Raw genomic sequence first — 27,294 nt, 5'->3', positions numbered from 1 at the left:
TTTTTTGCAGTAGAAAAATTAAAATTCATCAAAATATCAAAATTTGTAGAGTAGATACCCAGTACACTGACCGGCACAACTGGACTACCCTAAAAATTCTATGTTATATATTAAAAAATATTTATCAAGGCACTACAAACGCGAATACGGACTTTCGTGTTTAAATTTAATTTACCTGTACCTTTTGGGCTTAAGTACACGAAATTAAATTAATACAAGACCAATTTTAATCGTTCTTTATTGGTCTCCTTCATTCTCCAAACTACACGCTTATTCCTTTCATGCAAAAATACCCTTAGAAGATTTACTACAAAAATTCTTTATTTATCTTGTTGTAAAAATGCCCGAATGATACTTATGTATATGATCACAATTTGTATATTCCAATTTTCCTCTTTCTTTAAAGCTTTAAGGTCCAATTTCTGATACGATTAACCTTCAGTTAAATTTTATGTCTCTGTTAGTTGCTAAAGTAGAGTGGCGTTTCTATGTTTGTAGTCGGTTATTTTTGCCCATCAGTGTATCGTACACACTGTTAGACAATGTTGCCACGTATCATGTATTTCAAGTTCGTTATTTAAATTAACAGCTTTAATACATAGATTCTTTTTAGTTATTTTACCGGTTTTTAAACACCCTGTATACTTAAATTTTATAGAACATCGATGCAAGTATGTACCTAAAAAATATAAGTATAAAGGCAACTAGTTGGAAGAACAGAAAAAAAACACCAGATTATAAAAGTTTATTTTGTTAATTATAATAATTGTCTTTTATATTGAAAATATTTAAAACAGGAACAAAAAATATATGATAAAATTTTAAATAGAAATATTTATACAATACAGGTATGTAGCAAAACACATTTAAAATTGCACACGTTTCAAAAACTGGAATGAGAATATAAAACTTTGTAGATGAACATAAATCTCGTAATGGATAATGGCACCTACACTAGAAAAGACATAAGAGACTATATATCTTACAAATATTTTAAAACTTATGGAAGTTATCTGATATAATTGCGAAAGTTTCAAGTACAAAAATATCAGATATAACTTCCGTGCGCTATTATTTTTAGACCTTCTACCAACCTAACATAATAAATGCATGTTTTTACACAACATGTAAATAATACATTCATCCAACAGCCTCAAGAAAAAAAAATCACAACCATAAAATTTATTCCACAGTCACACTCTTCGCTAAGTTTCTTGGACAGTCCACATTGCATCCTCTCAGAACAGCAATGTGGAAACTGAGCAGTTGCATCGGAATGACCGTCAAAATGCCTTGAAGACAGTCAACTGTTCTGGGAATTTCCAAGCATCGGTGGCCGTAGCCTTTGGTCTCTTCATCATTTTCCTCACAAATGACAATTGGTCGCCCTTGGCGGGCTGTAACCTGTCAAAAACAAAATAAATTTCCAACTCACTATCTTGATTTTGCACCTAGTGAATGATTTTCGCATAAAATGGCAGTTGCGATTTTTATGAGAAAATGTTACCAACAACAACTGCATTTCTAAAAAAATTTTTGAAACAAATATATTAATTTGGAAGGTTTTTTGTTCGATTTTTTAGAACAGAGGAAACCATATTTTCAAACTGACAAATTAAAATAAATCAGCTAGTGCAGAAAACGTTTGATTCAATTATCATTATTTTCTTCCGTTCATTGACTACATTTTACCGGCCTTTTTTGCTGAAAAAAAGGTAACAACAACCGACAAAGATAGAACCATCACCTTTTGTTAAGGTTCGACAAAAACGGATATACCTACAAGGTAAGTACCGGGTTCGTCAAGTTTTACACTCAGGCACTTTACACCTCTTAGAAGAGAGAAAAAAGAATTAAATAAATATATGCCACTGCACTGATATCCAATCTCGCTAGAAAAAAAAAATTTTTTTTCTACTGATTCATTTGTCCAATAAAAAGAAAAAAACCATTTGACCAAAAAATCACATTAGCTGTTTTTTACATCAATGGATCGGAAATACGAAATAAATTTATTCTGCAAAAATTTGACTTGAAAAAAATCGTTAGAATTGGATTAAAAGCCATTTTGATATTATTCATCGTAAATTTCAGTATAATTTATGAGGGACAAGATTGAGTAAATCTCCGCTACAAAAGGACCCACTACCTACCCCAACAACAGTAATGACTGCAGAAATTTTACAACTAGCGGCACGGTCCCATCGAGCGGTTTTAAAGCCAGGACCGGAATAAGCACACTAACGTGATAAAAATGTTTTTATTAAAAAATTACATCAGATGTTCAAATTGATGACTATTTTGGTTTAAGCACAAACGAATTCTTCGTTTACAATTCACATGAACCCTTGCCGTAAGATTTAAAGATTAACATTCCATTTACAGTAAACAGATAAAATAAATGGTAATCCGGGTCTGAAAAATTCTTACCAGTTGCCTGAACCTTCAGACCCAACAATGATCGCGTGCCAATTTTACGACAAATGCAATAAATTTTTGAAAACCACCACCTTGATGGAGACCTTTTGTGGAAGTGGTTTACAATTTTACCAAAATTCATGGGAAAAAAGCTGCCCCAAATCAAAACAGAAATTAAAAATCAACGACACATTTTCTCAAAAATTTAATTAGGCACTTTGATGCACTGCCTCAAAATACACCTATGGACCAAAGATCGTTGACATTAGACTATAGTTAACTAAGCGATAGTGAAAAAACACACCATACACATAATCATTTTAAAAATTGGTCAAATCGTTCTATACAATAAAATCACATACGATTTTTTTTAGAATTTTAGATAAATTACAAAGAGGTGAAAAGTGCCTGAGTGTAAAATTTGACGAACGCTTATTACAGTAGTGAAAACCGTTTCTCTGTATCTACTCTCTAACTCAAGTTATTTCGATTTAAAGTTGAAATTATGACATCCTAACCGCCTACCAAGCATTTGGTCCAATATTAAGATCAAATGGTTTTTGACTTTTAAGTGACAGTGATAGAGTTTATCAAAACTTGACAAAATTTCTTTGTTTTCGCGAAGTTCAAGACAAAATTTAGAACACAGAGAAGTTTAGAAAGTAGCTAATTTTTGATTTTGTGAAAAATGTGTGAAAAATGTTCAAAAATCTCAGATTTTTGGTAATTGAGAGGATTCATTGATAAGAGGATTCTGTGATGAGAGGCGGTTGTGACGTTGTGACGAACCCGGTATATTTATTATTATGGTAGCGCTCAGCTCCGTTTGCGTGTGCGTCATCTGACATTTATGTCACTACGTTTACATAGCAGGGTCATAGCGGTGACGAACTATCAAATATTTTTTGAGGTTACAAGTGTTTAAATTATGAGTTGTTACAAAAAATACAGTTTCACAAAACAAGAACTAATAAACGCAGAATCAAAAACCTAACGAAACGCAAATCACAAAACACAATAAACGAACAGAAAATACTTGCGATTAACACCGATAACACTTTCGACAACCATGCGACGACGTCTATAATTTACTGTCAATGTCAGTTTGACAAATTGGTGACACTTGACGGTGTTGTCGAAGTGCACATGTAAATTAATGTTCAAGGTTACCACTCTTAGATAGCCCTTAGCTGTTCAAATTTGCATTGTTTTTGATAATTTTTTATAGCTTTGTGTTGGTAATGAAAAAATGAAATTGATGACGCACACGCAAATCGAGCTGACCGCCACTATACTGTACGTGTACCCGAAAAACCAATAATAATCATAACAGAATTCAGGTTTTGCTATAAATACACGTATTTTACATTTTTCTGAAAAAATACACAGGTTAGGTCAGGTCAGGTCAAATCCATACATTGAGAAGAATACTCGTATTAAGTATTTAATAGGAAACGCTTAGAGAAAAACTAAAAAAAGGTAAAACTGTATATAAAAACAAATAAAACAGAAAAAAGAAATTTTAAAATTTTGGTCTCTATTTCATTTAATACGGAATGGCTAACTGGTTGACTTGGTTTTCTAAAGGTTTTCTATGAGTGAATAACTTTTTTATTAACAACTGCACCGCAAATTACATTTTTTTAAATTATTATTGTTTATCACTATGTAAAATCTAATTAAGATAGAGCTTTGAATTTTTAGGATACCATAAAAATAACGTTTCTAAAGGCAAATGTGTTAAACTACTAAAAATGTATTGTTTTTTTCGTTACATTTAATATTTTCAAAAAAGAATTTGTTGGCATTAACGGATGTTACGTTAATACAATGCAATGCAGAAGTTTAATAAAAAATGTTGATTATCCTATTTACTAATTATTTTTCAAAACGAAAAAGAACAAAATTAATTAATATGTTTTGCCACGGAAGGCAATAATGTCGTCAATCCTTAATACGAAATCAATTTAAGTTTTTGTTTTTCCTACAACCAGTATATTTATTGCAATAAATCAATTCAGGGCCGGTTTACAGAACGTTTAATTAATCGCAATTAAATTTTAATTCACGATTAATTTGGCAATTCTCAATCCGAAATAAATGAGAACTTAAATTTAATTTCTTAAATTTTAATTTCGCTTTCAGTAAACCAAGCCTTAAGTTTTGTTAATAAAAATTAAAAAAATAATAATTATTATTGTGCAAACGTCTAATGATCCTTCAGTTGTTAAAAGAATTGGTTAATAATAATAGTTTCGCACTTAAAAATTTAGAAAGATGATTTATCATATACAGAGTGTCCCAGTGAATAAGTAAAGGCCATTATTCACAAATTCAATAAATTAACAAAAGTAATGTATTTTCCTAAGTCTTTGATACTAAATCTCTGCCACACCTAAAATTATTTTTAAATATACACGGTGTTTAGAAAATGAGATTCAATACAAACTTATTTAGGTTTTGTTATCGTCCAACTTGATTTATTATGTAAATTATTTGTCGGGACAGTTTGGACAGGTTCACAATTAAAAGTTTTATTACATCGACGTTTCGCCGGTTTAATTGTCGGCTTCTTCAGGACATAAAATTAAAATTAACAATTTCAAACACATTAAAATTCACATTTTATTTGGTCAAATGGCGACCCTAATGCGACCAACTAAAATGTGAATTTTAAATGTCTTTGTAACTGTCAATTTGTAATTATTAATTTTAAATTTAATTTTAATTGTTAATTTTAATTTTATTAATGTCCTGAAGAAGCCGACGATAAAACCGGCGAAACGTCGATGTAATAAGACTTTTAATTGTAAACCTGTCCAAACTGTCCCGACAAATAATTTACATAATACAAACTTATGCTTTTTTAATTTGAACACCCTATATTTTTAGCATTTTTGGATGTAGTTTTTAAAACTAATGATTTTGACCTAAACTTTTATTGGTCGATTTTGTTTAGTTTTTGAAATAGTATTTTAATTTTGTTAACAAAAACACGCTTTCATTTTAAAGGTATTGGTCAAAAACTAGGATTCTTAGAAAAGTGGGACTTTTTGAAAAAAGTTTGAAGAATATTCAAACTTTAAGGATATATTTTTTTTAGCTCACTGCAATCGAGAAAATATAAAAATTAAGGGGTTTGTTAAAAGTTGAATAACAAAATTTTAAATGAAAAACTCTATTTTTTATTTTTGTATCTAAAAGACCTTTAAATTGTCTATCTAAAAACAATAACAGTTAAGTGTCTTTTGCTGATTACTCAAAAGATATTTAACTTTAGACATTAAAAACATCATCAAAAAGTATTAATGTTTCTATGCATACATGTGAATTTTTTCAGAATTTTTCTACTCTTCTATATGATTAAAATTATTAATTTCGAATATCCACGAAATTAAGAGTCCATTTTTTTCTAGAAGACGAATTAAAATGTAACCTAGGATTAAACTATGACATATGACATTAAATTAAATAAAATCTAGTTAAATTTATTTGCAATAATTAAAATAATAAAATATGTATTAAATTATCGAAATGTTATGACTGCTAGTGTCATCTTAAATCAATAAATGATGCTTAAAATATGCTTTGCACAAAATTGTTGCTGGCCTGGGAATGCTGATCCCAAAATTACGTTTATTTACACCCTTAATTTAAATTTAAATTAAATTAATTAATTTTTGGTACTAGCGACTAAATACATTGAAAATACATTAAAATATATTGAAAAGAACAACATTTACACATCATGTTTTAGAGTGACAAGTAATAGTAATTCCTTTTTACTGCGCCTTAATATTAATTAATCAATTAATTAATAATTATTACTATCATAAAGAAAAAATTGAAAATAAAATTAAATATTTGATAGCAAACGTCGAATTTTGACTATTATTCGTTTTTTTTTGTTTCATTTTTTGTCACTGCATATTTCATTTTAACTACTACTTAAAGTATTTGTATAAAATATCACACAAAAAATTACAATTAAAAAATTCTTGGAATAAGTACTTTATTAATTAATTAATTAAGCAATAGACCTTAGTAATTACTAGTGTTTCAATAGGCCTAATAAAAAATTATGTCTGACATCAGTATTATTTTAATTTTAATGTAATGATTAAAATAATCTAACATGACTTGTTGTATTTACCTGTTGTAGTGCATTCATGCACTTGGTGTACACGGGATCACGCATTATAATCATCATAACCGGCATATCTTCATCAATCAAGGCAAGAGGTCCGTGTTTCAACTCTCCGGCCATTATGCCTTCACTGTGCATATAAGTCAATTCTTTCACTTTCTATCAAAAAAATGTAAACAGTTACAATTTAGGGAACAAAAAGTTACAAAAACCTACCAAGGCACCTTCAAGACACGTGGCATAATTGAACCCTCTCCCCATAATAAGTAGCGACTTTTTGTTGTAGAGATCTTGAGCGAGTGTTTTGACTTTTTCGTCGAGTTGCAAAACGGCGCGGATTTGTTGCTGCAAGTTTTTGAGAGCTTCGATAATTTCTAGTCGACGTTTGGCTAGAGATAGTCGATCTTCGCTCATGACCAAAGCAAACATCACAAGTGATATAAATTGACTTGTGTAAGCTTTGGTTGATGCTACACCAATTTCAGGTCCGGCGTTGATGTGAACTCCGCAGTGGGATTCTCTACAAATTGAGCTTCCGACAGTGTTTGTAATACCGACGATGAGAGCGCCTCGTTGTTTGCAGTATCGGAGGGCCATTAGAGTGTCAGCGGTTTCACCTGTTTGCAAATAGTTACCATTACTTGGGGTAAATTGTAATAATTAGTTCTCCTTCAGACAGTTCAAACACTTGAAGACAAAAAGCGTTTTGAACTTGAGGATTATTCATCAAACTTTTTAACTGGATATAATTTCCGTCATCCCTTAAGCCGTAGTAAGAAACAATAAGTTGTGTCAAAATGTGGAAATAAAGCAGAAATAAGTTTTTTTGTATACAAGGTGTTACATTTTGGATGTCCGAATAGGGAATGTCCGAAACTAGAAGATTTAGAAAAAACGAGTGCCACATTTTTGAGCACGCGTTGACATTTTAGTAACAAATTCATAATATCCTTATTTCCTTATTATAAAAGATACACATTTGAAACACAGCACTTTTTGACAGAGAATTTAGTAATGTAGGCACCCATTTTTCACAAGCTGTAATAACATAAAGTTGTCTTTATTTAAATACATATACACCATAATTGGCTGAGACATTTTCGAAAAACTTATTCTTTTCTGAAATTAAAAATATACACAGCGTGTTAGGAAATGGTTTACCAAAAATTTTAAGGTAGACAGAGAATAGCAAAACGAATCGATCAAGTAAAATTCGTATATATCGAAAATGTACAGTTTTTCCAAAAAATCGTTTTCAACCAAATATTGAGAACCGCTGAAATGGATTTATATAAATTAAAGTGTACTTTAAAATTACTGACAAAACGGAACACGTAAATCAACTTCTTGGTCGCCACTCCGTGATTCTTGCATTTCATTTTGTTTTTTCAGTAAATTTTACAAAAATAAACAACAATTTTGAAAAATAATAATAGTAAGCCATGTCCACATAAACACCAAACTATACACCCTATAGTATAAACCAAATGTTAGTTTCGATAAAAAAAATTTACAAAACCTTTCATTTTGTAAACAAAGACTGAAATAAAAAACAAAAGTGACTACGCCGCCGTGCCACAGTAACATTACTACATGTTGCAAAATGTAGCTGTACTTTTAAACTGGTTTTAACTTTTAAGAAACTATTTTCCTACAATTCTTTTTAAAAAACTGGATAATAAATCAAATAAACATTAAAATATATTGTTAACAATAAAGTTAACGGGTCTGCTTTTCCAAAATTTTCATATTTAAAGTGTGTATGCATTTTTTAGTGCTCAGTAATATCCACTATCAACAGGTATCCGCGACTTTTGACACACTCCATATACAGGGCGTGTTAAAATAATTTTTAAATCGACTTAATCGACTAAAAATTGTGCCGCTCTACTCAAATGAATCCACTGTCAATAAACGTCAACATCTAAAAGATTCGTTAAAAAGCAAATGTTTCACACTGTAAAAAAAAACACTTATCATTGAAGCTTAATTCCGAATAGGAGACAATGGAAAATAACAATATTCGATGTCTGAATCCCAGTCAGTAGTTCTATAAAGCGGGATTTCTAATTTTACATAAGAAATTCACAGGCGAATAGATGAAAATCATTTTAACACACCTTGTACTTAAAATTAAAAAATATATTTGATGTGTGATAGAAGTTGACCATGGAAAATCTATTTCACATAAAAGATGTGAAGACTCGAGAAGTTTAAGGTAAAAAAAGGAATATAATAAAAATAAGCTTATTTTTAATTTTTAATTGAAAAATTTTGCGATCGTCGCAGATCCTAATTACATAAACAAATTTCACCATTAGATTACACTCTTTTTTATGGTTTAGTGAACTGTATTACAGGTGGCGTTGATATTGTTAATGTGGTTTTGCCATACAAGTAAATGGGGATTTGGGTGTTTGGATAGGCATTTTTTTGTGTTAAATAAAATTTTATTGACAGCCACTCACAGAATTAATAAGATTTTTTTCCAACACTTCATCTTAAACTCGAAATTAGAACGGCAATGTAAGCTTGCCATCAATGCCACTTAAGCACACAAATATTTATGTCGTAAAAAATGATCCAATAGTAATTATTTTGTTGATTCTGCATTAAATAGTCTTAAAAAATTAGTTTTAAATATAGTTTTCAATGAAAATCGACTATTTTTTCATGGCCAACAGCAAATAAAGGATAAAAATAGGTATTATGTTTTTCCTTTTAAATATATAAAAATTGACAAATAGACATTTTAACTAAGAAAATGTAAGCTTTTCACAAATGTCATAGGCAAGTGTAATTTATATTAAAAAAAAATACGTTGTTACTACAGCTAAACTTATTAATAAAAAAAATCTCCGTAACAAAGTCCCTCATCAGTGATCAGTGATTATGATGAATTTGAAAAAATTTGATCTTATTAAACAATAAGAATTCAAGCTTTTGTGAATCAAACAGACTCAAATTTTGATTTTTGAGGTTGGTAACACGTAATTTGATCAAATTGTGAAACACCTGACTGATATAGCTATAATGTTTGAGTAGTTCCACGAGTGTATGGTATAACATTACAAATTTCTATCGAAATAATAATTAATAAATAATTTCATAAAGCAAAAATTTTACATACCTACAAAAAACATAACAGTTTACATTTATTTCATACACCTTTGTGAAATGTTAACAATTTCTTAATTTTTTTTCCTTGATTTTTTTTTCAGTAAAATTTCAGAATAAACAATATACAAAAAATGAAGTGTTTTTTTATTTAACTTAAATTTAATTAAATTTTTAAAAATCGCAACCGATCCATTTGTTGATATATTAAAATCGAACATTTATCTATCAATCAATGTTGACATACCTGCCCTTGAGACATTTTTACGAAACACTTATATTTCAAGAACAATCAGATGTTTCTTGATGTTACGATGCACATGAAGATAGTGATAAACTGATAAAAATTTTAAATAATAATGTACCTAATGTAAGAAGCTAAAACATTGTAGCACACATTAGTTTTATCAGTGAAAACGATAATAGGAAAATTTTACAATACAGTGTAAGCATGATAGCTTAAAATTAAGAAGACAATTTATTTAAAACATCGATTTCTGAGTACTCATTTAAAATATCTTAAATTATGACATAACCATTTGGACGCAGAAAATTTACACTTAAGTACAATAATATTAATAAAGCTTCAGACAAATGAAGCAGCAAATAATCTCTTTAAAATTTGTGTACAATGATTTTAATCTTATATTAATAATATGTTAGAAGTTAATGTGCCTAACTAGAACGAGCATTAATAAGATTAAAGAAAATATTTTAGAAGTAAAAGTACCAAAAAAAAAACTGAACTGAACTATTACATACCTATTTTATTTATTTATATTAATTCATATTTTTTTGGCTCATGCAATTGTTAAAGAAAATAATTATTTAAAAATCTGTTACCAACCGGAACTATCATTCAGGATCACTTCATAGAAAAATGTTTGAAAATTTCAATGTAAATTTTTATAAAATGTAATAGCCTATGGACATTGCATTCCTGCACTTTAGTACTCCCGTACTACAAAATCAGAGTACAATCTTATTATTTGGAATAAAGCGGTTAAGTGGTTAAACAGAAAAACGAATTCAAAATCATTATAAGCGATACATGTTTAAAAAATATTTTTTTATCTTTAATCACATCTCATAAAATGCAGATGCATTTGACAAGCAATTACTAGAATCGTGATCATGTTTTAAATAATTTTAAGTGATAACCATCAATATGTCAGATTTTTGGATAAAAGCAACACGAAAAAAATGCAATCTACATCGATTACAAACTTCACCTTGTTTAAATAATTGATAAATTTGGAAACATACCTAATGCACACTTAAAAATCAAAAAGACCAAAAGATAAGATTTTGGCAAAAACATTTCGCATAATATAATCATTCCAATTAATAATACATACTTAAATTTTTGATTATTTGCCACCTTGACAAGTCTGATTCACATCACAGATAAATTAATAAGCGAATTAAAGTAAATATAATTCGAACTTACCAGACTGAGAAATAAAGAAACACACATCGTCCCTAAATACGGGTGTCGTTCTATCTAAAAAGTCACTAGCCAGTTCTACCATAACCGGTAATTCGGTTAATTCTTCGAGTAACTGACGAGTGGCAATAGCACTGTGGTAACTTGTACCACAACCAATCAACATCAATCTTCTGCAACGTTTGATTTCTGGGATATAATCTTTGATGCCTCCCAATGTTACAGTCTGAAAAATAAATAAATAGAAAAGACATTAATAGAAAAAAAGTTGTAATTACTTTGGTCTCGAAATTAAGACGTCCCCTCATGGTATTAATAACAGACTCTGGCTGTTCGAAAATTTCCTTCTGCATGAAATAATCGTAATTTCCTTTCATGATTTGTTGCAATTCCATTTTAAGAGTTGTGATTTCACGAGAGTGTGGATCGTCACCAAGACGTCTCAAACGGTGAATACTCAAAGCTCCGTGTTTAACAGCCGCCACGTCATCGTCCTATAAACCATAATTACAAACATTTAAAAAAATTCGAAATATTTCTTACTTCAAAGTAAATAACTCGGTTTGTGTGTTCAATGATCGCCGAAGCGTCCGAAGCAAAGAAATATTCAACTTGTTTGTCTTCCAATGGTTCAAATTCGGACGTGGACTCAGATCTGGGCAAAACTGGGTAATCAGCTCGCCCATGTGGTCGGTGTTCTACAACGAATCATTGGAAAAAAATGCTCAACGAAGTTGTAACGCATGCAATCATTGTTATCAAACTTCTACCATTGAAAAAACTTTATCTGCGTTGCACCAACACCTTAACATTATATATGTAGTACTTACCAATAAACACCGCCACCAATAAAACCACATTTCTTACATTGAAAGCAAAAAGCCATTTAATTGGAGAATAACAACACAACAAAGGTACTACCTGAATGATTGTTTTCAGCATCTGCATGGATCCCAAGATTAAAACAAGAGGAAAAACAAAAATTAAAAAATGAAAAACAACACACAAAACAAACAAAATATAATTTTGTGACTGAATGAAAACGACAAAATTATATTTTGGAGGCCCTTGTGCCCAAAACGTCGAACAATACGAACTACAAAACAATTGTATTGTTCAACAAACAAATAAACAAACAAACAAACAAGAAAAGAAACAGAAAACAAAAACTAAAAGTACTCAGGCCTAGTTATTTTCGAAAAAAATATCTAAATAGATCCCAAATCCCAAATTAAATTTTGATTAGTCCCATAAACACCGCCCCTTAAATATTTTCCTAATTAAAATGTCCATTACAGGAGGTAGAACAGAATTGCCGAAAAAATAGATCAAAAAAAATTATTAATGCATCGAGATCTTACCTTATTGCTTGGTTTTTCTGCTGAAACTGATTATAAAAATATTGAAGTTTTAATTTATTTACGTTCTTAATATCGAGAATATTTTAACCAATCAGACAACTTCAATATATCAGAAACAATCAGAAAATTATTTTATTTCCAGTTTACTCTTGGTCGTCTTTTGACGGTTGTAGAAAAAACAATGTGTGTATTTCGTCTTTCTACTACATCACTTAGGTAGTAGTGAGACATAAGACATACAACTGAGTGAAAAACTCCTATAACAAAAAAAATTAGACTTTTTCACCCGTTGTAGCTTCTTAGTCAAGTTTTTGGAACGTTTAAACAATGTTTTTTTTTAATTTAGTTAGCAGATCTTACAACATTAAACAAATACCTGTTGAAAAACGCCAATTTGTATTTTATGGTGTACAAATTTTTGTATTAACTTTCTTTCCAAGCAAACTAGTTTTTATTTTTTATTAATTTTTTTGTTATTTTATCTTTAGCAACAATATTAATTGTAATTGTTGCTTTTTGTTTCCAATGTTGTCGAATTTAATTAATTTATTGTCGAATTGCGAGTTTGTTAAATACAGGGTGATTCAAAAGTGTCGGACAATCTCTTGAGTGGTCGTAAAGTTGAGATTTTTAAAGCAAAATATTTTTTAATATGGATTTTTTAAATAAGTTTTCCTTAGCAACGGTATCGATTTTTACTCTTTTGTTTCGTATGATGTCGAATTTAGTTTGTTGTCGAATTTGCTAGATTTTGAAATGTTTTAATAATAATAATAATATAATTTATTTCCAACAGACTTATTAGTCTAAAGTGGACAAGTAACAATACAATATACCAAAAAAGAACAATATTGAGACAATTAAATTATACATAACATTATAAATTACGAAGAAAAATATTCTAGAAGCTTGACCTTTACAGTTTTAGTTTGGAAATTATTGAAGAAAATATCTAAATCTATTATAATATTATTAAATAATTTAAAACATTTAAAAAGTGAAGAATTCAGATGATTAAAGATATGAGGGGTAGAAAATAAAATCTAAGAGGATTTCGGTTGTTAGCTCTAGGTACTACAATGTTCAATTGATTCAGAAGATCAGAGCTGATAATATCACCACATAAAAGTTTTTGCAGAAAAATAATACATAGAACATTTTGTACATCATAAGACATTAAATGGTGATATTTTTTCAATAGGTATTTGTTTAATGTTGTAAGAACTATAGTTTCCGCTAACTAGAGTAAAAAAAAATATGATCTGAAGCGCCAAAAACTTAAGTTGGAAGATCTATAACTCGTGAAAAAAAAATGTCATACGAACTTTTAGTTCAGTTTCATGTCCTTTATCACCAACCAGGAGATTATCCTAAAATTGTTAAAGATAAAATAATAAAAAATAAAATAAAAATCAAAGATTAATTTGTAAAAAAAGATAAAAAAAATAATAATTCATCGAGATCTCACCTTATTGCTTGGCTTTTCTGTTGGAACTGATTATAACAATATTGGATCTTTGATTTATTTAATTTATTTTTGTTCTTAATATCGAGAATAATTTAACCAATCAGACAACTTGAATATATCAGAAGCAATCAGAAGATTATTTTATTTCCAGTTTACTCTTGTCAATCTTTCACCAATTATAGCTTGGTATATTATATTAAGTTTTTGAAACGTCTGATCAAAATGTTTTTTTTATTTAGTTACCAAATGTTACAACATTAAACAAATACCTGTTGAAAAAATACCAATTGGTGTCTTATGGTGTACAATTTTTTTTGTTAACTTTAATAATATTAATTGTAATTGTTACTGTTTTGTTTCCAATGTTGTCGAATTGCGAGTTTATTAAATACAGGGTGATTCAAAAGTGTCGGACAAACTCTTGAATGGTAATAAAAAACGTTCAGTTAAAAGCAAAAATGCAGTAAAGATTTTTAAAGCAACATATTTTTTAATATGTATTTTTTAAATTAGTTTTCCTTGGTAACGGTATCGATTTTTGCTCTTCTGGATCATATGATGTCGAATTTAATTTGTTGTAAAAGTTGCAACTTTTAGAAATGTTTTTTACATTATAAGCCATAATTAGTGATTTTTTCAACAGGTATTTGTTTAATGTTGCAACAGCTGTCGTTTCCGTTAACTAAAGTCAAAAAATATGGTTTGAAGCGCCAAAAACTTAACTTTGAAGAGCTATATCTCGTGAATACATACTCAAAAAAATTTTTGTCACAGGAACTTTTAGTTCAGTTTGATGTCCTTTATCCCCAACCAAGAGATTGTCCGACACTTTTGGATTCCCCTGTATTTAACAAACTCGCAATTCGACAATAAATTAAATTCGACAACACATTGGAAACAAAATAAAACAAAAAATAATAAAAAATTAAATAAAAATTAATTAGCTTGGAAAAAAGTTGACAAAAAAGGTAATTTTTGTGTTAGGAACCGATATATAGAAAACAAATTAAACAAATAAACAAACTTCATTGCAATTAAATGTTTTTACACCGACTTTAGTTAAGAAAAAATATATTCAAAGCTCTGAAACCTCAAACTAAACATTGTTTTTAATTGTTTCTTTTTAAAAAAACTTTGTAAAAACAAAATCAAAAGCAATCTATCCGATAAAAAGGCAAGATTTCGTAAAATTAGTTCAGTATTTCATTATAAAAAACTGACGAACCTTGCACACGTCTAAACAATTTTGTACTAAAATAATTATGCATAAAAAATTCAGTTAAATATTAAAACCTCCTGTAATGGTATTGTTTTGCCAATTGTGATTTATTTACAACGTGTGTTTATAACTGTTTCCAATCTCGGAATTTATTGTTGAAACAGTGACTGCGTTTGATAAAAATCGTATTATATTTACACCGTAAACGAGTCCTGAGTAAAACCTATAAAGCAAGTTAATATAGGAGAATTTTATATACCTGTGGGTGTTTGGGGTTCATCATCTATATGCCAAGGTCCAAGGGAAGGAACAAAAGAACAGGCAAATAACAAAATTATTAATTGTTAAAAAAAACTCAAACAAAATTGCACTAAAAATCCAAACAAAACTACAACCACCAGATTAGTAAAATTGTTAGTTTGAAGGTTAGTTGTGTATGGATTGTGTTAAATATGGGGGTATTTAGCGTCTTTCTGCTACTTACATAAGTTGGTAAGCACCGATGGACTTATTACAACCTGTATCACTATTACCATTAAAGCTACGTTTCAGATTTCAAAATCAGGTAAAAATAACTCAAAAAAATCAATAAGATTATATAGACATGTTTTCAACGTGATTCTCTGATAATATTAATGCAGCCGACAACAGCATTGATGATAATTTTGTACTTTCGCAAGTTATAAAGCGGATGAATATAAAAGCGTCGTAATTTTGTAACGGCTTCATTAATTTCAAAAGCTGGTGCTCTGTCGACAAGTGCGTCTTAGCCAAAAGCTTGCATTATTTACTATTCACAAATATGTAAATTATGTTACAACAGCTGAAACACCATCGAAATAAAATTTATTTACAAGATTTATCGCTTATTGTCGTTTAACTATTCAGACGTGTTTGATTTTTTTGTATTCGAAGTATTTTACTGCTTACAATCTGGAATTGTGGAGCAAATCAAAGAGAAACATAATACAAAACAAAAACAATAAAATGTGAAAATACTAAATATTTATTAAAACAAAATGCTTTTTGCGAATAGCCTAGTTTATTATATAAACGTCTTTTTTGTTTAACAATCGACATAATCATGAAGCAGTAAATTGAGCTTTAAAATGGTTAATAAAATTCATAGAACAATAAATTTGTTGCTTATTTGTTCAAAATGTGGAAATGTGATATTTATGTAATTCAAAATCAGGCTTTTACAAAACTATTACAAACCCACTTTAGAATGTAATTTTTTTTTTTTTTATGACTAGTGCATTCCACTGCATTCAAAAAAAAATGGGACAGTAAGGCTTCCAATTCATGTAAAATGGCATTGAGATAATAACTTCACTTTAAACCTGTCATTGACTTATTTAGAGGTTTTGAAAAGTCAAATTTGGCGTTAAAGCCTGCCCTATAGTGGATGTTCAGATTGTGTCAAACTTTTATTTATTAGGTGACCAAATTTTAACTTCAAATACAACTTTCTATCTTGCATTTTGAAAAATTTGTACTGAAATTTTTTTTGTCCATTAATTTCAGTGTCAACTAAATAGAAAAAGCATATACTTACAAAATAAGAATCTAAATTTGTCAACAAACAATGGCAGTCAAATTGAAAGTTACATAAAATCTATATAAAATTTGTATTTTTTAATTTAGTTCCGTTAACTGTTTTTATTTGACCTAGGATTTTTTAAATATTGCCACTTTTGACACTTAAGCTTCTCTATTTGACACTATCATTGTCCTCTAGTGGTTGTCAATTATCATATCTTTGTTATTAGCTGTTTCAAAACTATAAAAACACCAACATCGCATTTTACCAAATGTAAAATAGTTATCAATCGTTAGATCTCTCTTTGAAAGTATAAACTAAATTAGTTATTATTTTACAAATTAAAAATCTATATCTCATATCAATCTATATACCAAAATTTTTCAACAAAAAATGACAGTTAAATTAAGAGTTATATAAAATCTCTATAAAATATAAAAAATGCTAATTTTTTAGTTATTATTTCACATAGGACTTTTAATGAATTGCCACTTTTGACACTTAAACTTCTTTATTTGACACTACCATTGCACTCTAGTGATTGTTAATAGTCATATCTTTGTTATGGACCATTTTTCAAAAAAAGAACCGAATAGGTGGAAGAAATTTTTGTCAATGTCAGTCACATTTGGCAACACTTCTAATATCATAAGTTTTCAAGTAGTAGTCATTAAAATTTTTATTCTTGACAATCTGAATTTTATTTTATAGTATTAGCTGTTTCGAAATTATAAAAACGCATACGTCGAATTTTCTTTCAAAATTAGTTGTTATCAATTATTCATGCTCTTCAAAAAATAACAGCTACGATAATTTATACTTTCAATGACAGATCTAATCATAAGTACCTATTTTCAATTTTATCAATCATATTAAAAAAATAATTCGGTAAAATGTGACGTTGGCGCTTTTATAGTTTTGAAACAGCTAATATACTCCTTTATTTTTCTGGTAATTATAAAAATAAAAAAGAAGAACTCTTTGATGAACAATGAACAATCTTCTCATGAATAACTTTCTGCCATACATTTTGCAAAATTTGTACTTGTTTTGCAATTTATTTTCACATTTTTGCATGTAGATATAAACTAAAAATCTATTTAAAATTTCAAAATTTTTCAATAAACAATAACAATTGAATTAAAAGTTACATAAAATCTTCATGAAATGTTTATTTTTTAGTTTGGCTCCATTTTTAACTGTTATTATTGGACCCAGGATTATGACTTATGCCCACTTTTGACACTTAAACTTCTTTATTTGACACTGTCTTTATTACGCATCATTTAAAAAAAAACTCGGATTGAATGATTGTATTTTTGTTAAGGTTACATTTTGACACCACAGCAACACTTATGATTGGTTTTTGATTAGTAGTCATTTTTAATTTTTTTAGTGACAATCGATATTTTTTGTTTATATTACACTCCTTTATTTATAAAAAACAATTAATTAAACACCAAACGCTTAATCTTTATTTTCTTAGATTATTTTATAAGAAACAATTGTTTCTAATGTAGTTATTTTAAATAATCAACATAAACCTAATTTATTTATAATTGTTTGTTTGTTATAATTTTATATTTCTTTATTTTTTATTTCTTATATTTACTACAAAAATTAAGAAACATCCTATCAAAAATAGGGAAGATAAAAATGCAGAAGTTATTTACAAAAATAGAATCAACCTATTTGAGTTTTTTTTTTAAATAAAATATTAATTTTGTGCGGTACTTTTAGTTCAGTCTGTATAATACATCCCTTTAAAAGGCTTTAAAAGTATGAACTATAAATATGAAACGTTGCTTCATTTTTATTTTTATTTTATTTTTAACTTTTGGTTCAACCTGTATGACAAAATACAAAAAACATTTCAAATTACATTTGTCAACTTTTTACAAATTTGTTGTTTTTCGTAGTAAATTAAAGAGTTATAAAAACAAACTCGTAGATGACTCTCATCTTTCTAAAAGTTTATCTAAACTTAAAACGATTAATAAAACTGATAGTTTTCCTTTTTGAAAAATAGAATTCTGCAAACACAACTTAAAAAAAACAAATTTCGATGGTATTTCTCAATTTCTATTCTATTTACAAAAATGGCGTTAAATACCAGATCCCGCATGCAAAGAAGAAGAACCAAATTTATGTACAACCGCATGCAAATCTAATCAAACCAAATTCTAATTAATTTAATAACACTTACCCTTTCCATAGAGAATAGGTACATGATCAGTGGCCAATCTAGTTTTTGTTTTAATACCAACCAAAAGTGGCGAACCACGACGGGTCGCCACACACTCCCCTGGGAAGTGTTTCGACTTGAAACACAAAGCGAAAGCACCTTCCTATTAAAACAACCATACAAAAATAACTTATTTCTTAAAATGTATTAAAACACGTACCAATTGCTGGACGACATTTTCAACAAGCTCCCTAAACGAATAATTCGGGTGTTGATCGTAGAAATGATGGATAAGTTTGGCGATAATCTCAGTATCTGTATCGCTCTCGAACTTATATCCCTTATTTTCAAGAAAAACTTTAACTTCCTTGTAGTTGGTAATGATCCCATTGTGGACCACGACAAAACTGTGCAAAGTGTCCGAACGGTGAGGATGCGAGTTTATTTCGCTGGGAACACCATGGGTCGCCCAACGGGTGTGGGCAATGCCACAGTGAATATCTTCGATACGGTCCATGTCCAGTTCCTTAGACCCTATTTATTTTTATGTGAATTGTGACTAAAAAATTCGATAAAGTGCTTACTATTCTTGATTTCTTCTTCCAACAAAGCAACTTTTCCAGTTTTCTTAATAAGGGCCATGTCCTTCGAACAGGCCGAATCGATCGCCACACCTTGAAAATATAATTAAAGGAGGAAAAAATTCGACAAGTTTTTTACCAGCAGAGTCATATCCTCTGTATTCCAACCGCTTCAATCCGTTTACCAAAGTCTTCAAGATCTCTTCCCTCTTTTTGGGGGTCAAGAAATTTAAATACGCAAAAATCCCTGCAAAAATGAGGCAAATTAAAATTTCTCTGATAAAACAACAGGAAGAAGAGTCTTATTAATAGGAAGAATGATTATTGATCTTTATCAACGGATGCAAGATTTTGATCAAAAATTCATAACGTCATGGATATAGATTCACTATTATATCGTATGATTGATTAGTTGATTACTCTATTTTTTAGAAATAACGCAATAATGCCAAAGATTGTAAAATTTTATTGCGCACAACAAAACAATAACATTCTTGATAAATACCTTTACGTTTACTTCGAACTACAATGTGTAAATTACAAATAGTTTTTGGAAAAAATTGAAATTGAAGCAAAAATTGTTAGCAGTCTACAGGCTGTTCTGTCTAAACCCCGCATTATAAGTATTGAGAGTTTTAATAATGATAGTCATCTGAAAATTTGTATCCAGCCATAATCTTTTAGGTCCTGCTCAATGAAAATATTTTCAAGATGGCAGCACTTCCGGTTATACCGGAAGTCGTTATCAACTTACTTATTTTAAATGAAAAGCTATATTTTTTAATGCGTTTTTGAATTACTAGAGTTATTTTAAGGTAGTTTTCATAAGCTTCCCCTATACCAAAAGTTAGCCGTTCACGAAATATTTATGGTTTTTAATTTTTTTTGGATTTGCATCTTCCAGTTCAAAAATCGATAACTCTGCCATTTTAAAAAATTGTAAATATTTTTCAGCCTATTTAAAAGAGGAAGCCTAGATTTTTCCGTTGGTGTTTTCAAATTTCTAAAAAAGAATAACAAACTCCAAATTTTTTAAGTTAAGTTTGCAGAACTTTAAGCACCCATAACTCAATTTTTTCAAATGAAATACCATAAGTTTTATTTTAGTAAATCGTAGAGAATTTAATTCTGCATCGATCTGTATTAGCATTCCCTATACTCATGTTTAATAGTTTTCAAGTTACAGTAACTTTTTGTTGGGATTGAGAAATTCATTAGCCTTAGGTCTATTCTCATACTTTGTCATGGGAACAAATGAAAAATGTGAGAAATTAAAATTTTTTAAACCAACATTCAATGAATTTATTTTGTTTTTAGAGGATGGATAACACAATTTTGAACAGAATTTATCGTTTAAGTTTAATCAGAAATATTTTTATGACAAACTGCAAAAATAACTGGTTAGTATAAGAAATTTCCTACAATGACAAAAAAATAACATAACTGGAAAATTATCACAAATAAGTGTAGGGAATACTAATACAGATCGTTGCAGAACAAAATTCTCCTCCTAGTAAAATAAAAATTGGGACATCCCATTTGAAAAAAATAAGTTATGGGAATTTGAAATCCAAACTTAACCTTAAAATTTTTGGGTTTATTAACTTCATTTTCAATTTTGAACACGCCGAAGAACAGATATAGGCCTTCTTTTTTAATTCTCCAAATGTGATTTCGAAATCTCTAAAACTAAGCGAGTTACCGATTTTTTAAGTGACAGGTGCAAATCCAAAAATTTTCAAAAAACCCTAAATATCTCAAAAACGGTTAAACTTAGGTATAGGGAAAGCTGATAGAAACTCCCTTAAAATAACCCAACTGATCCAAAAACGCAGTGAAAAACATAGCCTTCCATTTAAAATAAGAAAGTTAATAGCGACTTCCGGTATAACCGGAAGTGCTGCCATCTTGAAAATATTTTCATTGAGCAGAACTCAACAGATTATGACTGAGTACCAACTTTCAGATAAATATCTTGTACACCCTGTATAAAAATTAAATCTAAACAATGTAAACGCTTGGTGAAAGTTAACTTGTTTGAGGTAGAATTTATTAGTCAATTTTGTAATAACTAATTCCCAAATCACCACATCATTGTATGTATTACAAGAAATTAGAATAATTAAGAATCTGTTTTTTATTTGAGGAGTAAAAGCATAATTATATTTCTGTCTTTTGTTGTAAATTAACTGGAAAAGTAACTCTTGGTCTAATTATTATTTTGTAATAAAATCACCCAAAATACTGCCATGCATCATTTGACAGTGACTCCTTCGCAATGTCTAAACCTATACTTAGTGAAAGTTACTAGGCCAAATATTTTATAATGAATTATTACGTCTTACATCATAGTAGAATGCATAACATGCATAATGCACATAAAGTTCACATGTAAATATATCTAATCAAAAGTAATGTTTAAAAACAAAAAAAAAATGTTATTGTCTTTTAATGATACCTGAGAACAATATCTTATCAAGAGTGATAGTTTTATACCTAGTATTACAACGTACTGGGTTTCATTAATCATTGTATTTTTAAATTTCCCTGAAGGCAACAAAGTTAAATGTAAATACACGTTTTGTTACATTTTGTTACGCACAGAAACAACCGCTTTTCGGCTTAATATTTTTTAAAAGCATGGAATGTAAATTTTGCTGAAAATTGACGAATAACAAATTATACGACCTCGGTTTCAAAGATCATCAAACCCATTTAAACAGATTTTTTATTTATTCCAATTTTGTTGGGCTGTTTAATTGGAAAAAACAAATATTTAACAAAATAAAAAAATTTCTTCAAGACAAAACTTTTAATTACAATTATGTTAACACCATTCATTAAAAGCTTCGTTTGATATGAGTTATTAGATCTTCCATAACAATTCCATAAATACATTGCTCTGATTGTAATGTACAACCGCTAGGTACGTTCGCATAAGTTTACCACGACATTTACTTTCACAAAATCAACGCCCAACAGGCTAATGCCAACTTATTATCATGATCACGGACGTCAAAAGACAATAATATTCACTTGTGATCGGTTGCCATTGAACTGTGGTTGGAAAAAAACAAAATGCCAAATGTTAATTACCTGAAAAAGAAATTCAAATGTTTTACTACATCAGCTAGCCAATCTAAAGTCATTAATTTGTTAATTACAATTACATACTTTTTTAAGAGTACAGTAACAGTCAAGGTAAAAATCAAGAACTCCAGTAATAGAAAATTAAAGAAAAATACATTTTAAAATTAATTCCTTGTGTAAAATGTAAATTTACTAACATACCTGTTCCCGCAATTTTTTTCTACATTTTTTAAAGCATCTTAAAATCAGCACCTTCAAAAATAAGCATAAAATGATGTGTTAAATTTTACTTTTTAAAAGGCATAGACCAGCTAGTTAGATAACGTTGTATTTTATAAACATTATTTTTACAACAAAAATAAGGAACGCCAAAATAAGACTTTCTTCTTTAAAATATCAAAAAATGAAGATAATTTCCTGATCGAAATTTCATTTCTAGAAGTGGTATTCTCGCGAATCAACAATCTTCAATTTTTAACCACACATAAGAAAGCTCTTTTTTAACAAATAAAAAATTGTGAAAGCGTAGACGAAGCACAAAAATTTAGAGAAGATTTTTAGTAAAAGGATATTTTTTGTCTCACTATGTCACGAACAATTAAAAAAAGTTTTTAGAACTGTAGTAAAGATGCACAAGTGTCATTTCAAGTAACATTTCATGTTTGGAAATTACAAATTATTCAGAGCTCGATTCGTTCGTCCATTGAAAAAATAGGAAAAGTACACATTCGAAGTCCAAACAATGTATAATGTGATTTTGTCGAAAGCAAAATAAAATGTCAAATTTACGGTTCAATCAATATCATGAAGGTGTTGTTTATACTTTATTGTGTAATAAATCAAAATAGATCAAAAATCTGTATTTTGATGTTGTCCATTAATTTTTTAATATTTGGTAAAAAAGTTCATATAATTATAATTACATTTTAATATTTTTTAATATTTCTAATGTAAATTTTTCTGAAAATTGACGAATAACAAATACATATGTACATGGACCTCATTCAAACAGATATTTTATTTGATTGCTTAATTGGAAAGAACAAATATTTAATAAAATAAAAAAATCTTTGAATTTCTAGAAACGAGTAAAGTTGCTGCTTTCTTTAAGACAAAACTTTTAAAAAACAAATATTTAACAAAATACTCAATTTTTCAGGAAAAAAATCTGTATTTTGATGTTTTCCATTAATTCCCTTATGTTCTTAATCTTAGTATTTTTGAATATTCCTAATGAAACTCAAAATTTTTGTTACATACGTTGTTTTGCCTTGTTTGTATAAGCATGAATTGATTTAAGAAATTGTTATTACATGATTTTCATTTAAAACTCTTTAATTGGTAGACTTAAAAACTTAAATTAAAATTTTAACAAATTTTACAAATACGTAATAAATAGTAATAATAAAATAATTATAAAATGTTTATTAACCAAATTTGGTAAAGGTCTATTTTCACAACTAATGCATAAGTATAAAAAAGTAATTAGAAACCTTTTAATAAAAGATATTTTTTGTACTATTGCATCACGAACAATTAAAAAATTTCTCATATTTTTCAAAATTATAAAAAAATAATAAGGGTAATCTGAGGTGTTAAATAAAATTTCTCCCAATTTTGATTTTATATTTAAAATAAGAAATCAACTTAGAATATTATCTCAATCTGAGGTATAATATCAACATAATAAAAATAATCTGAGCTATAGATTCTTCCTAAATAAATAGATTAATTAAATTATCAAACTTACAGTCCAATCGAGATCATGAAGATGATGTAGTTATAAATTAATAAGAAAAACTAGCTGTATTTTAATGTTGTCCATTATTTCTTTAACATTTGGTAAAAAAGTTTATATAATTTTATTGATTTTTAATTCTTTTGAAGGTACCATGTTCGTATTCTGATTGAAACTTGTTCTCAAAACCTTTGTTACATACGTTAACATTAAATTTGCTGCAGATCGTTAAATTAAATATCCCAATTATGCAAAATTTGAGTTAGCGTAGTTTTTTACTTGATGTTCACGAAACAGTTTTACCAAGTTTGTTTTTATAATGCTTATCAAATTCGTCAAAATAATGTTGTAATGTAAACGGGCTTTTCACTGTCAGACTCGAAAATTAAGCACAAATTGATAAATTAGCAAAATTTTAAAAATAAATGTTACCTCCCATCATTTCGAATTTAAAATTTTGTTCCTCAGTAATAATTTTTGACTATTTATTTTACTAAAATTTTGAGTTTATTTAAGTTTTCATTAAAACTGAAATAAAACAGAAACGGATATTGAAATACGGGAAAGAACAGAAACTGTTGTAGACAAACAGAAAACAGAAACGGAAATGAGTAGATGTGTAACGTAATTTCGTTGCTGGCACATTTTCAGAATTGATCCAAAACGTTAACATTATAAATAAGACCTTCGGCCATTTCAAAGTTTCGCTGCAGAGTTACACCGTAAATAAGAAAACCTCCACATTTTTTACAATCTATTTTGTTCATGTCAAAATCTAAGGTGTCTGTCTGCGTCCGCACAAAAGGCTCGAACTTTTTCCAAAAACTTAAATTTTCATATTTTTTATTTTTTCAACAAACTCTAACAATGTCAACAATTTCGAGGACCTATGTTTCTGGGGGAAATACCTATTTAATCACACACACATTTTACTAATCTGATGTGAGCGATGTCTGATGTGTTATCGGTTTTCAATAATTATTAATAATTTGAAATTACTCAGATAGTTACACAAAAACTGGTTAATGTTAATTGAACAATTAGGATCTTTAGATGCATTATTCGAAAATTATAGATCACACCCAAATTGACTAAAAATAGCCACAGAAAAAGTGAAACTAGACGAAAAAAAAAAACGCTTTAGGCTTGAATATTATTGTAAAGTATCTCACTTATATTTTTTGGAATTATTACAAAGAAAACTATAACCTTTAATACACTTATCAAAAAAATGCATTAACAGTCATGTCGTAATTGATTTATCTTATCGGTATCAGTTTTTTTGTCATCAAAGAAAGATAAATGTAACACCAAATCTGCTTAATCTCTGAGATTATCACCGATTTCCAAATCTACAAATATTTTTAAGAAACCTTTATTCCTGGTAGGTATGCACCGCTATCACAAAATCTACAATTTATTATATTTCTATTTTTGAAACAAAGCAAAAATCGAAACCTGTTTGATCTTCTTGCCCTTTCGAACACAAGATGCATAACGGTAGGGGTCACATTTTTTCACAACAACTGCCACTTTGTAATGCAATTTTTAACGAAACACGCAAGGTGAAATATTTTAAAAAGAACTGTTGCTTTAAGGATTACACAAAATCCCGTTATTTGTTTCCGTTTAATAAGAGATTTAATTTTTCCTTGAAATCACAATTTCATAATTAATGAGATTCACACTTTCAGGTACAATTCTTGCAAGAATTAAAAAAAACTTCCAGAATGTCAAGGACAACTTCTCGAGATTATAATTTCATTGGCACAATGAAAGTAAATTCTTTCTCTCTTTTTTGCAACAGAACTAAGAAGTTGTTTAAATAAAGCTCTGGGATTTATTCAAATAATTAAAGAATGTGTACGATATTTTTCCAAATAGAAAGTGAAATATTTCGAATAAAGAAATGCAAAATATCCAGAGGGAATAACCTTGTAAGTAGAGTGTTTTCAAAATCTTGTTTGCATTGGAAAAAGTAAGGAAATGTTGAACGGTAATGAAATAACAAAGGTTACTTTTACTGGCGGTGCATATCGCAATTTATACATTTTGGGGGTCACATTTCAAAAATTCTGACATCCACAGAAAGGAAGAGGAAGGAATTGTTTTAACGAAACGAAATTAGTTACATTTCTGTCGATATTTGCCTACAAATTTTTGATAAACAAGCTAATAGGTACAGAAACTTTCACTTAAGTAAGCCCACCGCTAGTACGTTTTTTTAATAATCAAAACTTGTTTGTTATATAATTTTGATACATGTAAATTACACAAACCAACAGTTTGGCCATAAACACCCTCCACACCCTTTCGCAAGTACTGATTTTTTTTTAATTTCAAATAGCCGCAATCAGAGATACGTTGGATTAATAATACTATTAAACGCTAACACATTCCTCGGTTATCGAAAATTATTAAAAACACTTCAATGAAAAGTACAGGGTGCAATTTTTTTGATATTCTGAAAGGCAGGTTGTAAAGGTTAGGTACCAAATCAATAAATAAAATAATAAAATGTGTCAACAAGAATAAACTTACCGCACATATTTGAGCCACGTAGCTTGGTTAGATAACAACAAACACAACACCAAATTCAGTGAAATACTGAGCAAATTTTAATGTAGATTGCGTTTATATAGCACGTTGACATGACGTCTGAAATGTCAAAACAAGTGCCATACCACGGGCGACACCAACACTAAAAACCGCGCCTTTTTAAATACCAGTAAAGTACAGGCGTTTTGATTCATATTCACAAGATAGTTGGGGAAAATACTTTCAAATTAGTTATTAGGAATAATGTTTGTTGCCCAACATACAAAAATAATGGAGATGCCGGTAATACAGTTATCTATAAAAAAATTCGGTAAATCACCGGTACGGAGGACTATAAGTTAGGAGATACAAAATCACAGGATTTGCTGTACCCAAAAATGAGGGCGCTTCGAGCGTTATATACCGTCTTGACGCCAAATCG

At 28.8% G+C, this 27,294-nt stretch overlaps 1 protein-coding gene across 4 annotated transcripts; it reads right to left on the bottom strand.

Annotated features, from left to right (window-relative positions):
* Positions 1 to 730: 730 nt before the first annotated feature.
* On the bottom strand, positions 731 to 27,013 carry LOC655349 (glutamine--fructose-6-phosphate aminotransferase [isomerizing] 2). 4 transcript variants are annotated; one of them, XM_008193065.3, is made up of 13 exons: positions 26,856 to 27,013; positions 19,626 to 19,733; positions 19,490 to 19,579; positions 19,126 to 19,439; positions 18,927 to 19,068; positions 15,437 to 15,460; positions 12,051 to 12,071; positions 11,673 to 11,827; positions 11,408 to 11,623; positions 11,133 to 11,355; positions 6,782 to 7,182; positions 6,572 to 6,724; positions 731 to 1,404 (listed from the first exon to the last, which is right to left on the bottom strand). In XM_008193065.3, the coding sequence occupies exons 1-13, from the start codon at positions 26,860 to 26,862 to the stop codon at positions 1,183 to 1,185; spliced, it is 2,076 nt and encodes a 691-aa protein (XP_008191287.2). In that variant the 5' UTR covers positions 26,863 to 27,013; the 3' UTR covers positions 731 to 1,182. The 4 variants fall into 4 exon arrangements, with proteins under 4 accessions (XP_008191287.2, XP_008191288.1, XP_008191289.2 ...); XM_008193066.3 differs by lacking the exon at positions 12,051 to 12,071; XM_008193067.3 differs by lacking the exon at positions 15,437 to 15,460.
* Between the last annotated feature and the right edge of the window lie 281 nt (positions 27,014 to 27,294).

Source organism: Tribolium castaneum, chromosome 1 (assembly GCF_031307605.1).
Source record: "Tribolium castaneum strain GA2 chromosome 1, icTriCast1.1, whole genome shotgun sequence".
In the NCBI taxonomy this organism is placed as follows: domain Eukaryota; kingdom Metazoa; phylum Arthropoda; class Insecta; order Coleoptera; family Tenebrionidae; genus Tribolium; species Tribolium castaneum.
The sequence above is the reverse complement of the archived record's forward strand: the minus strand, read 5'-3'. Positions and strand labels throughout refer to the sequence as shown.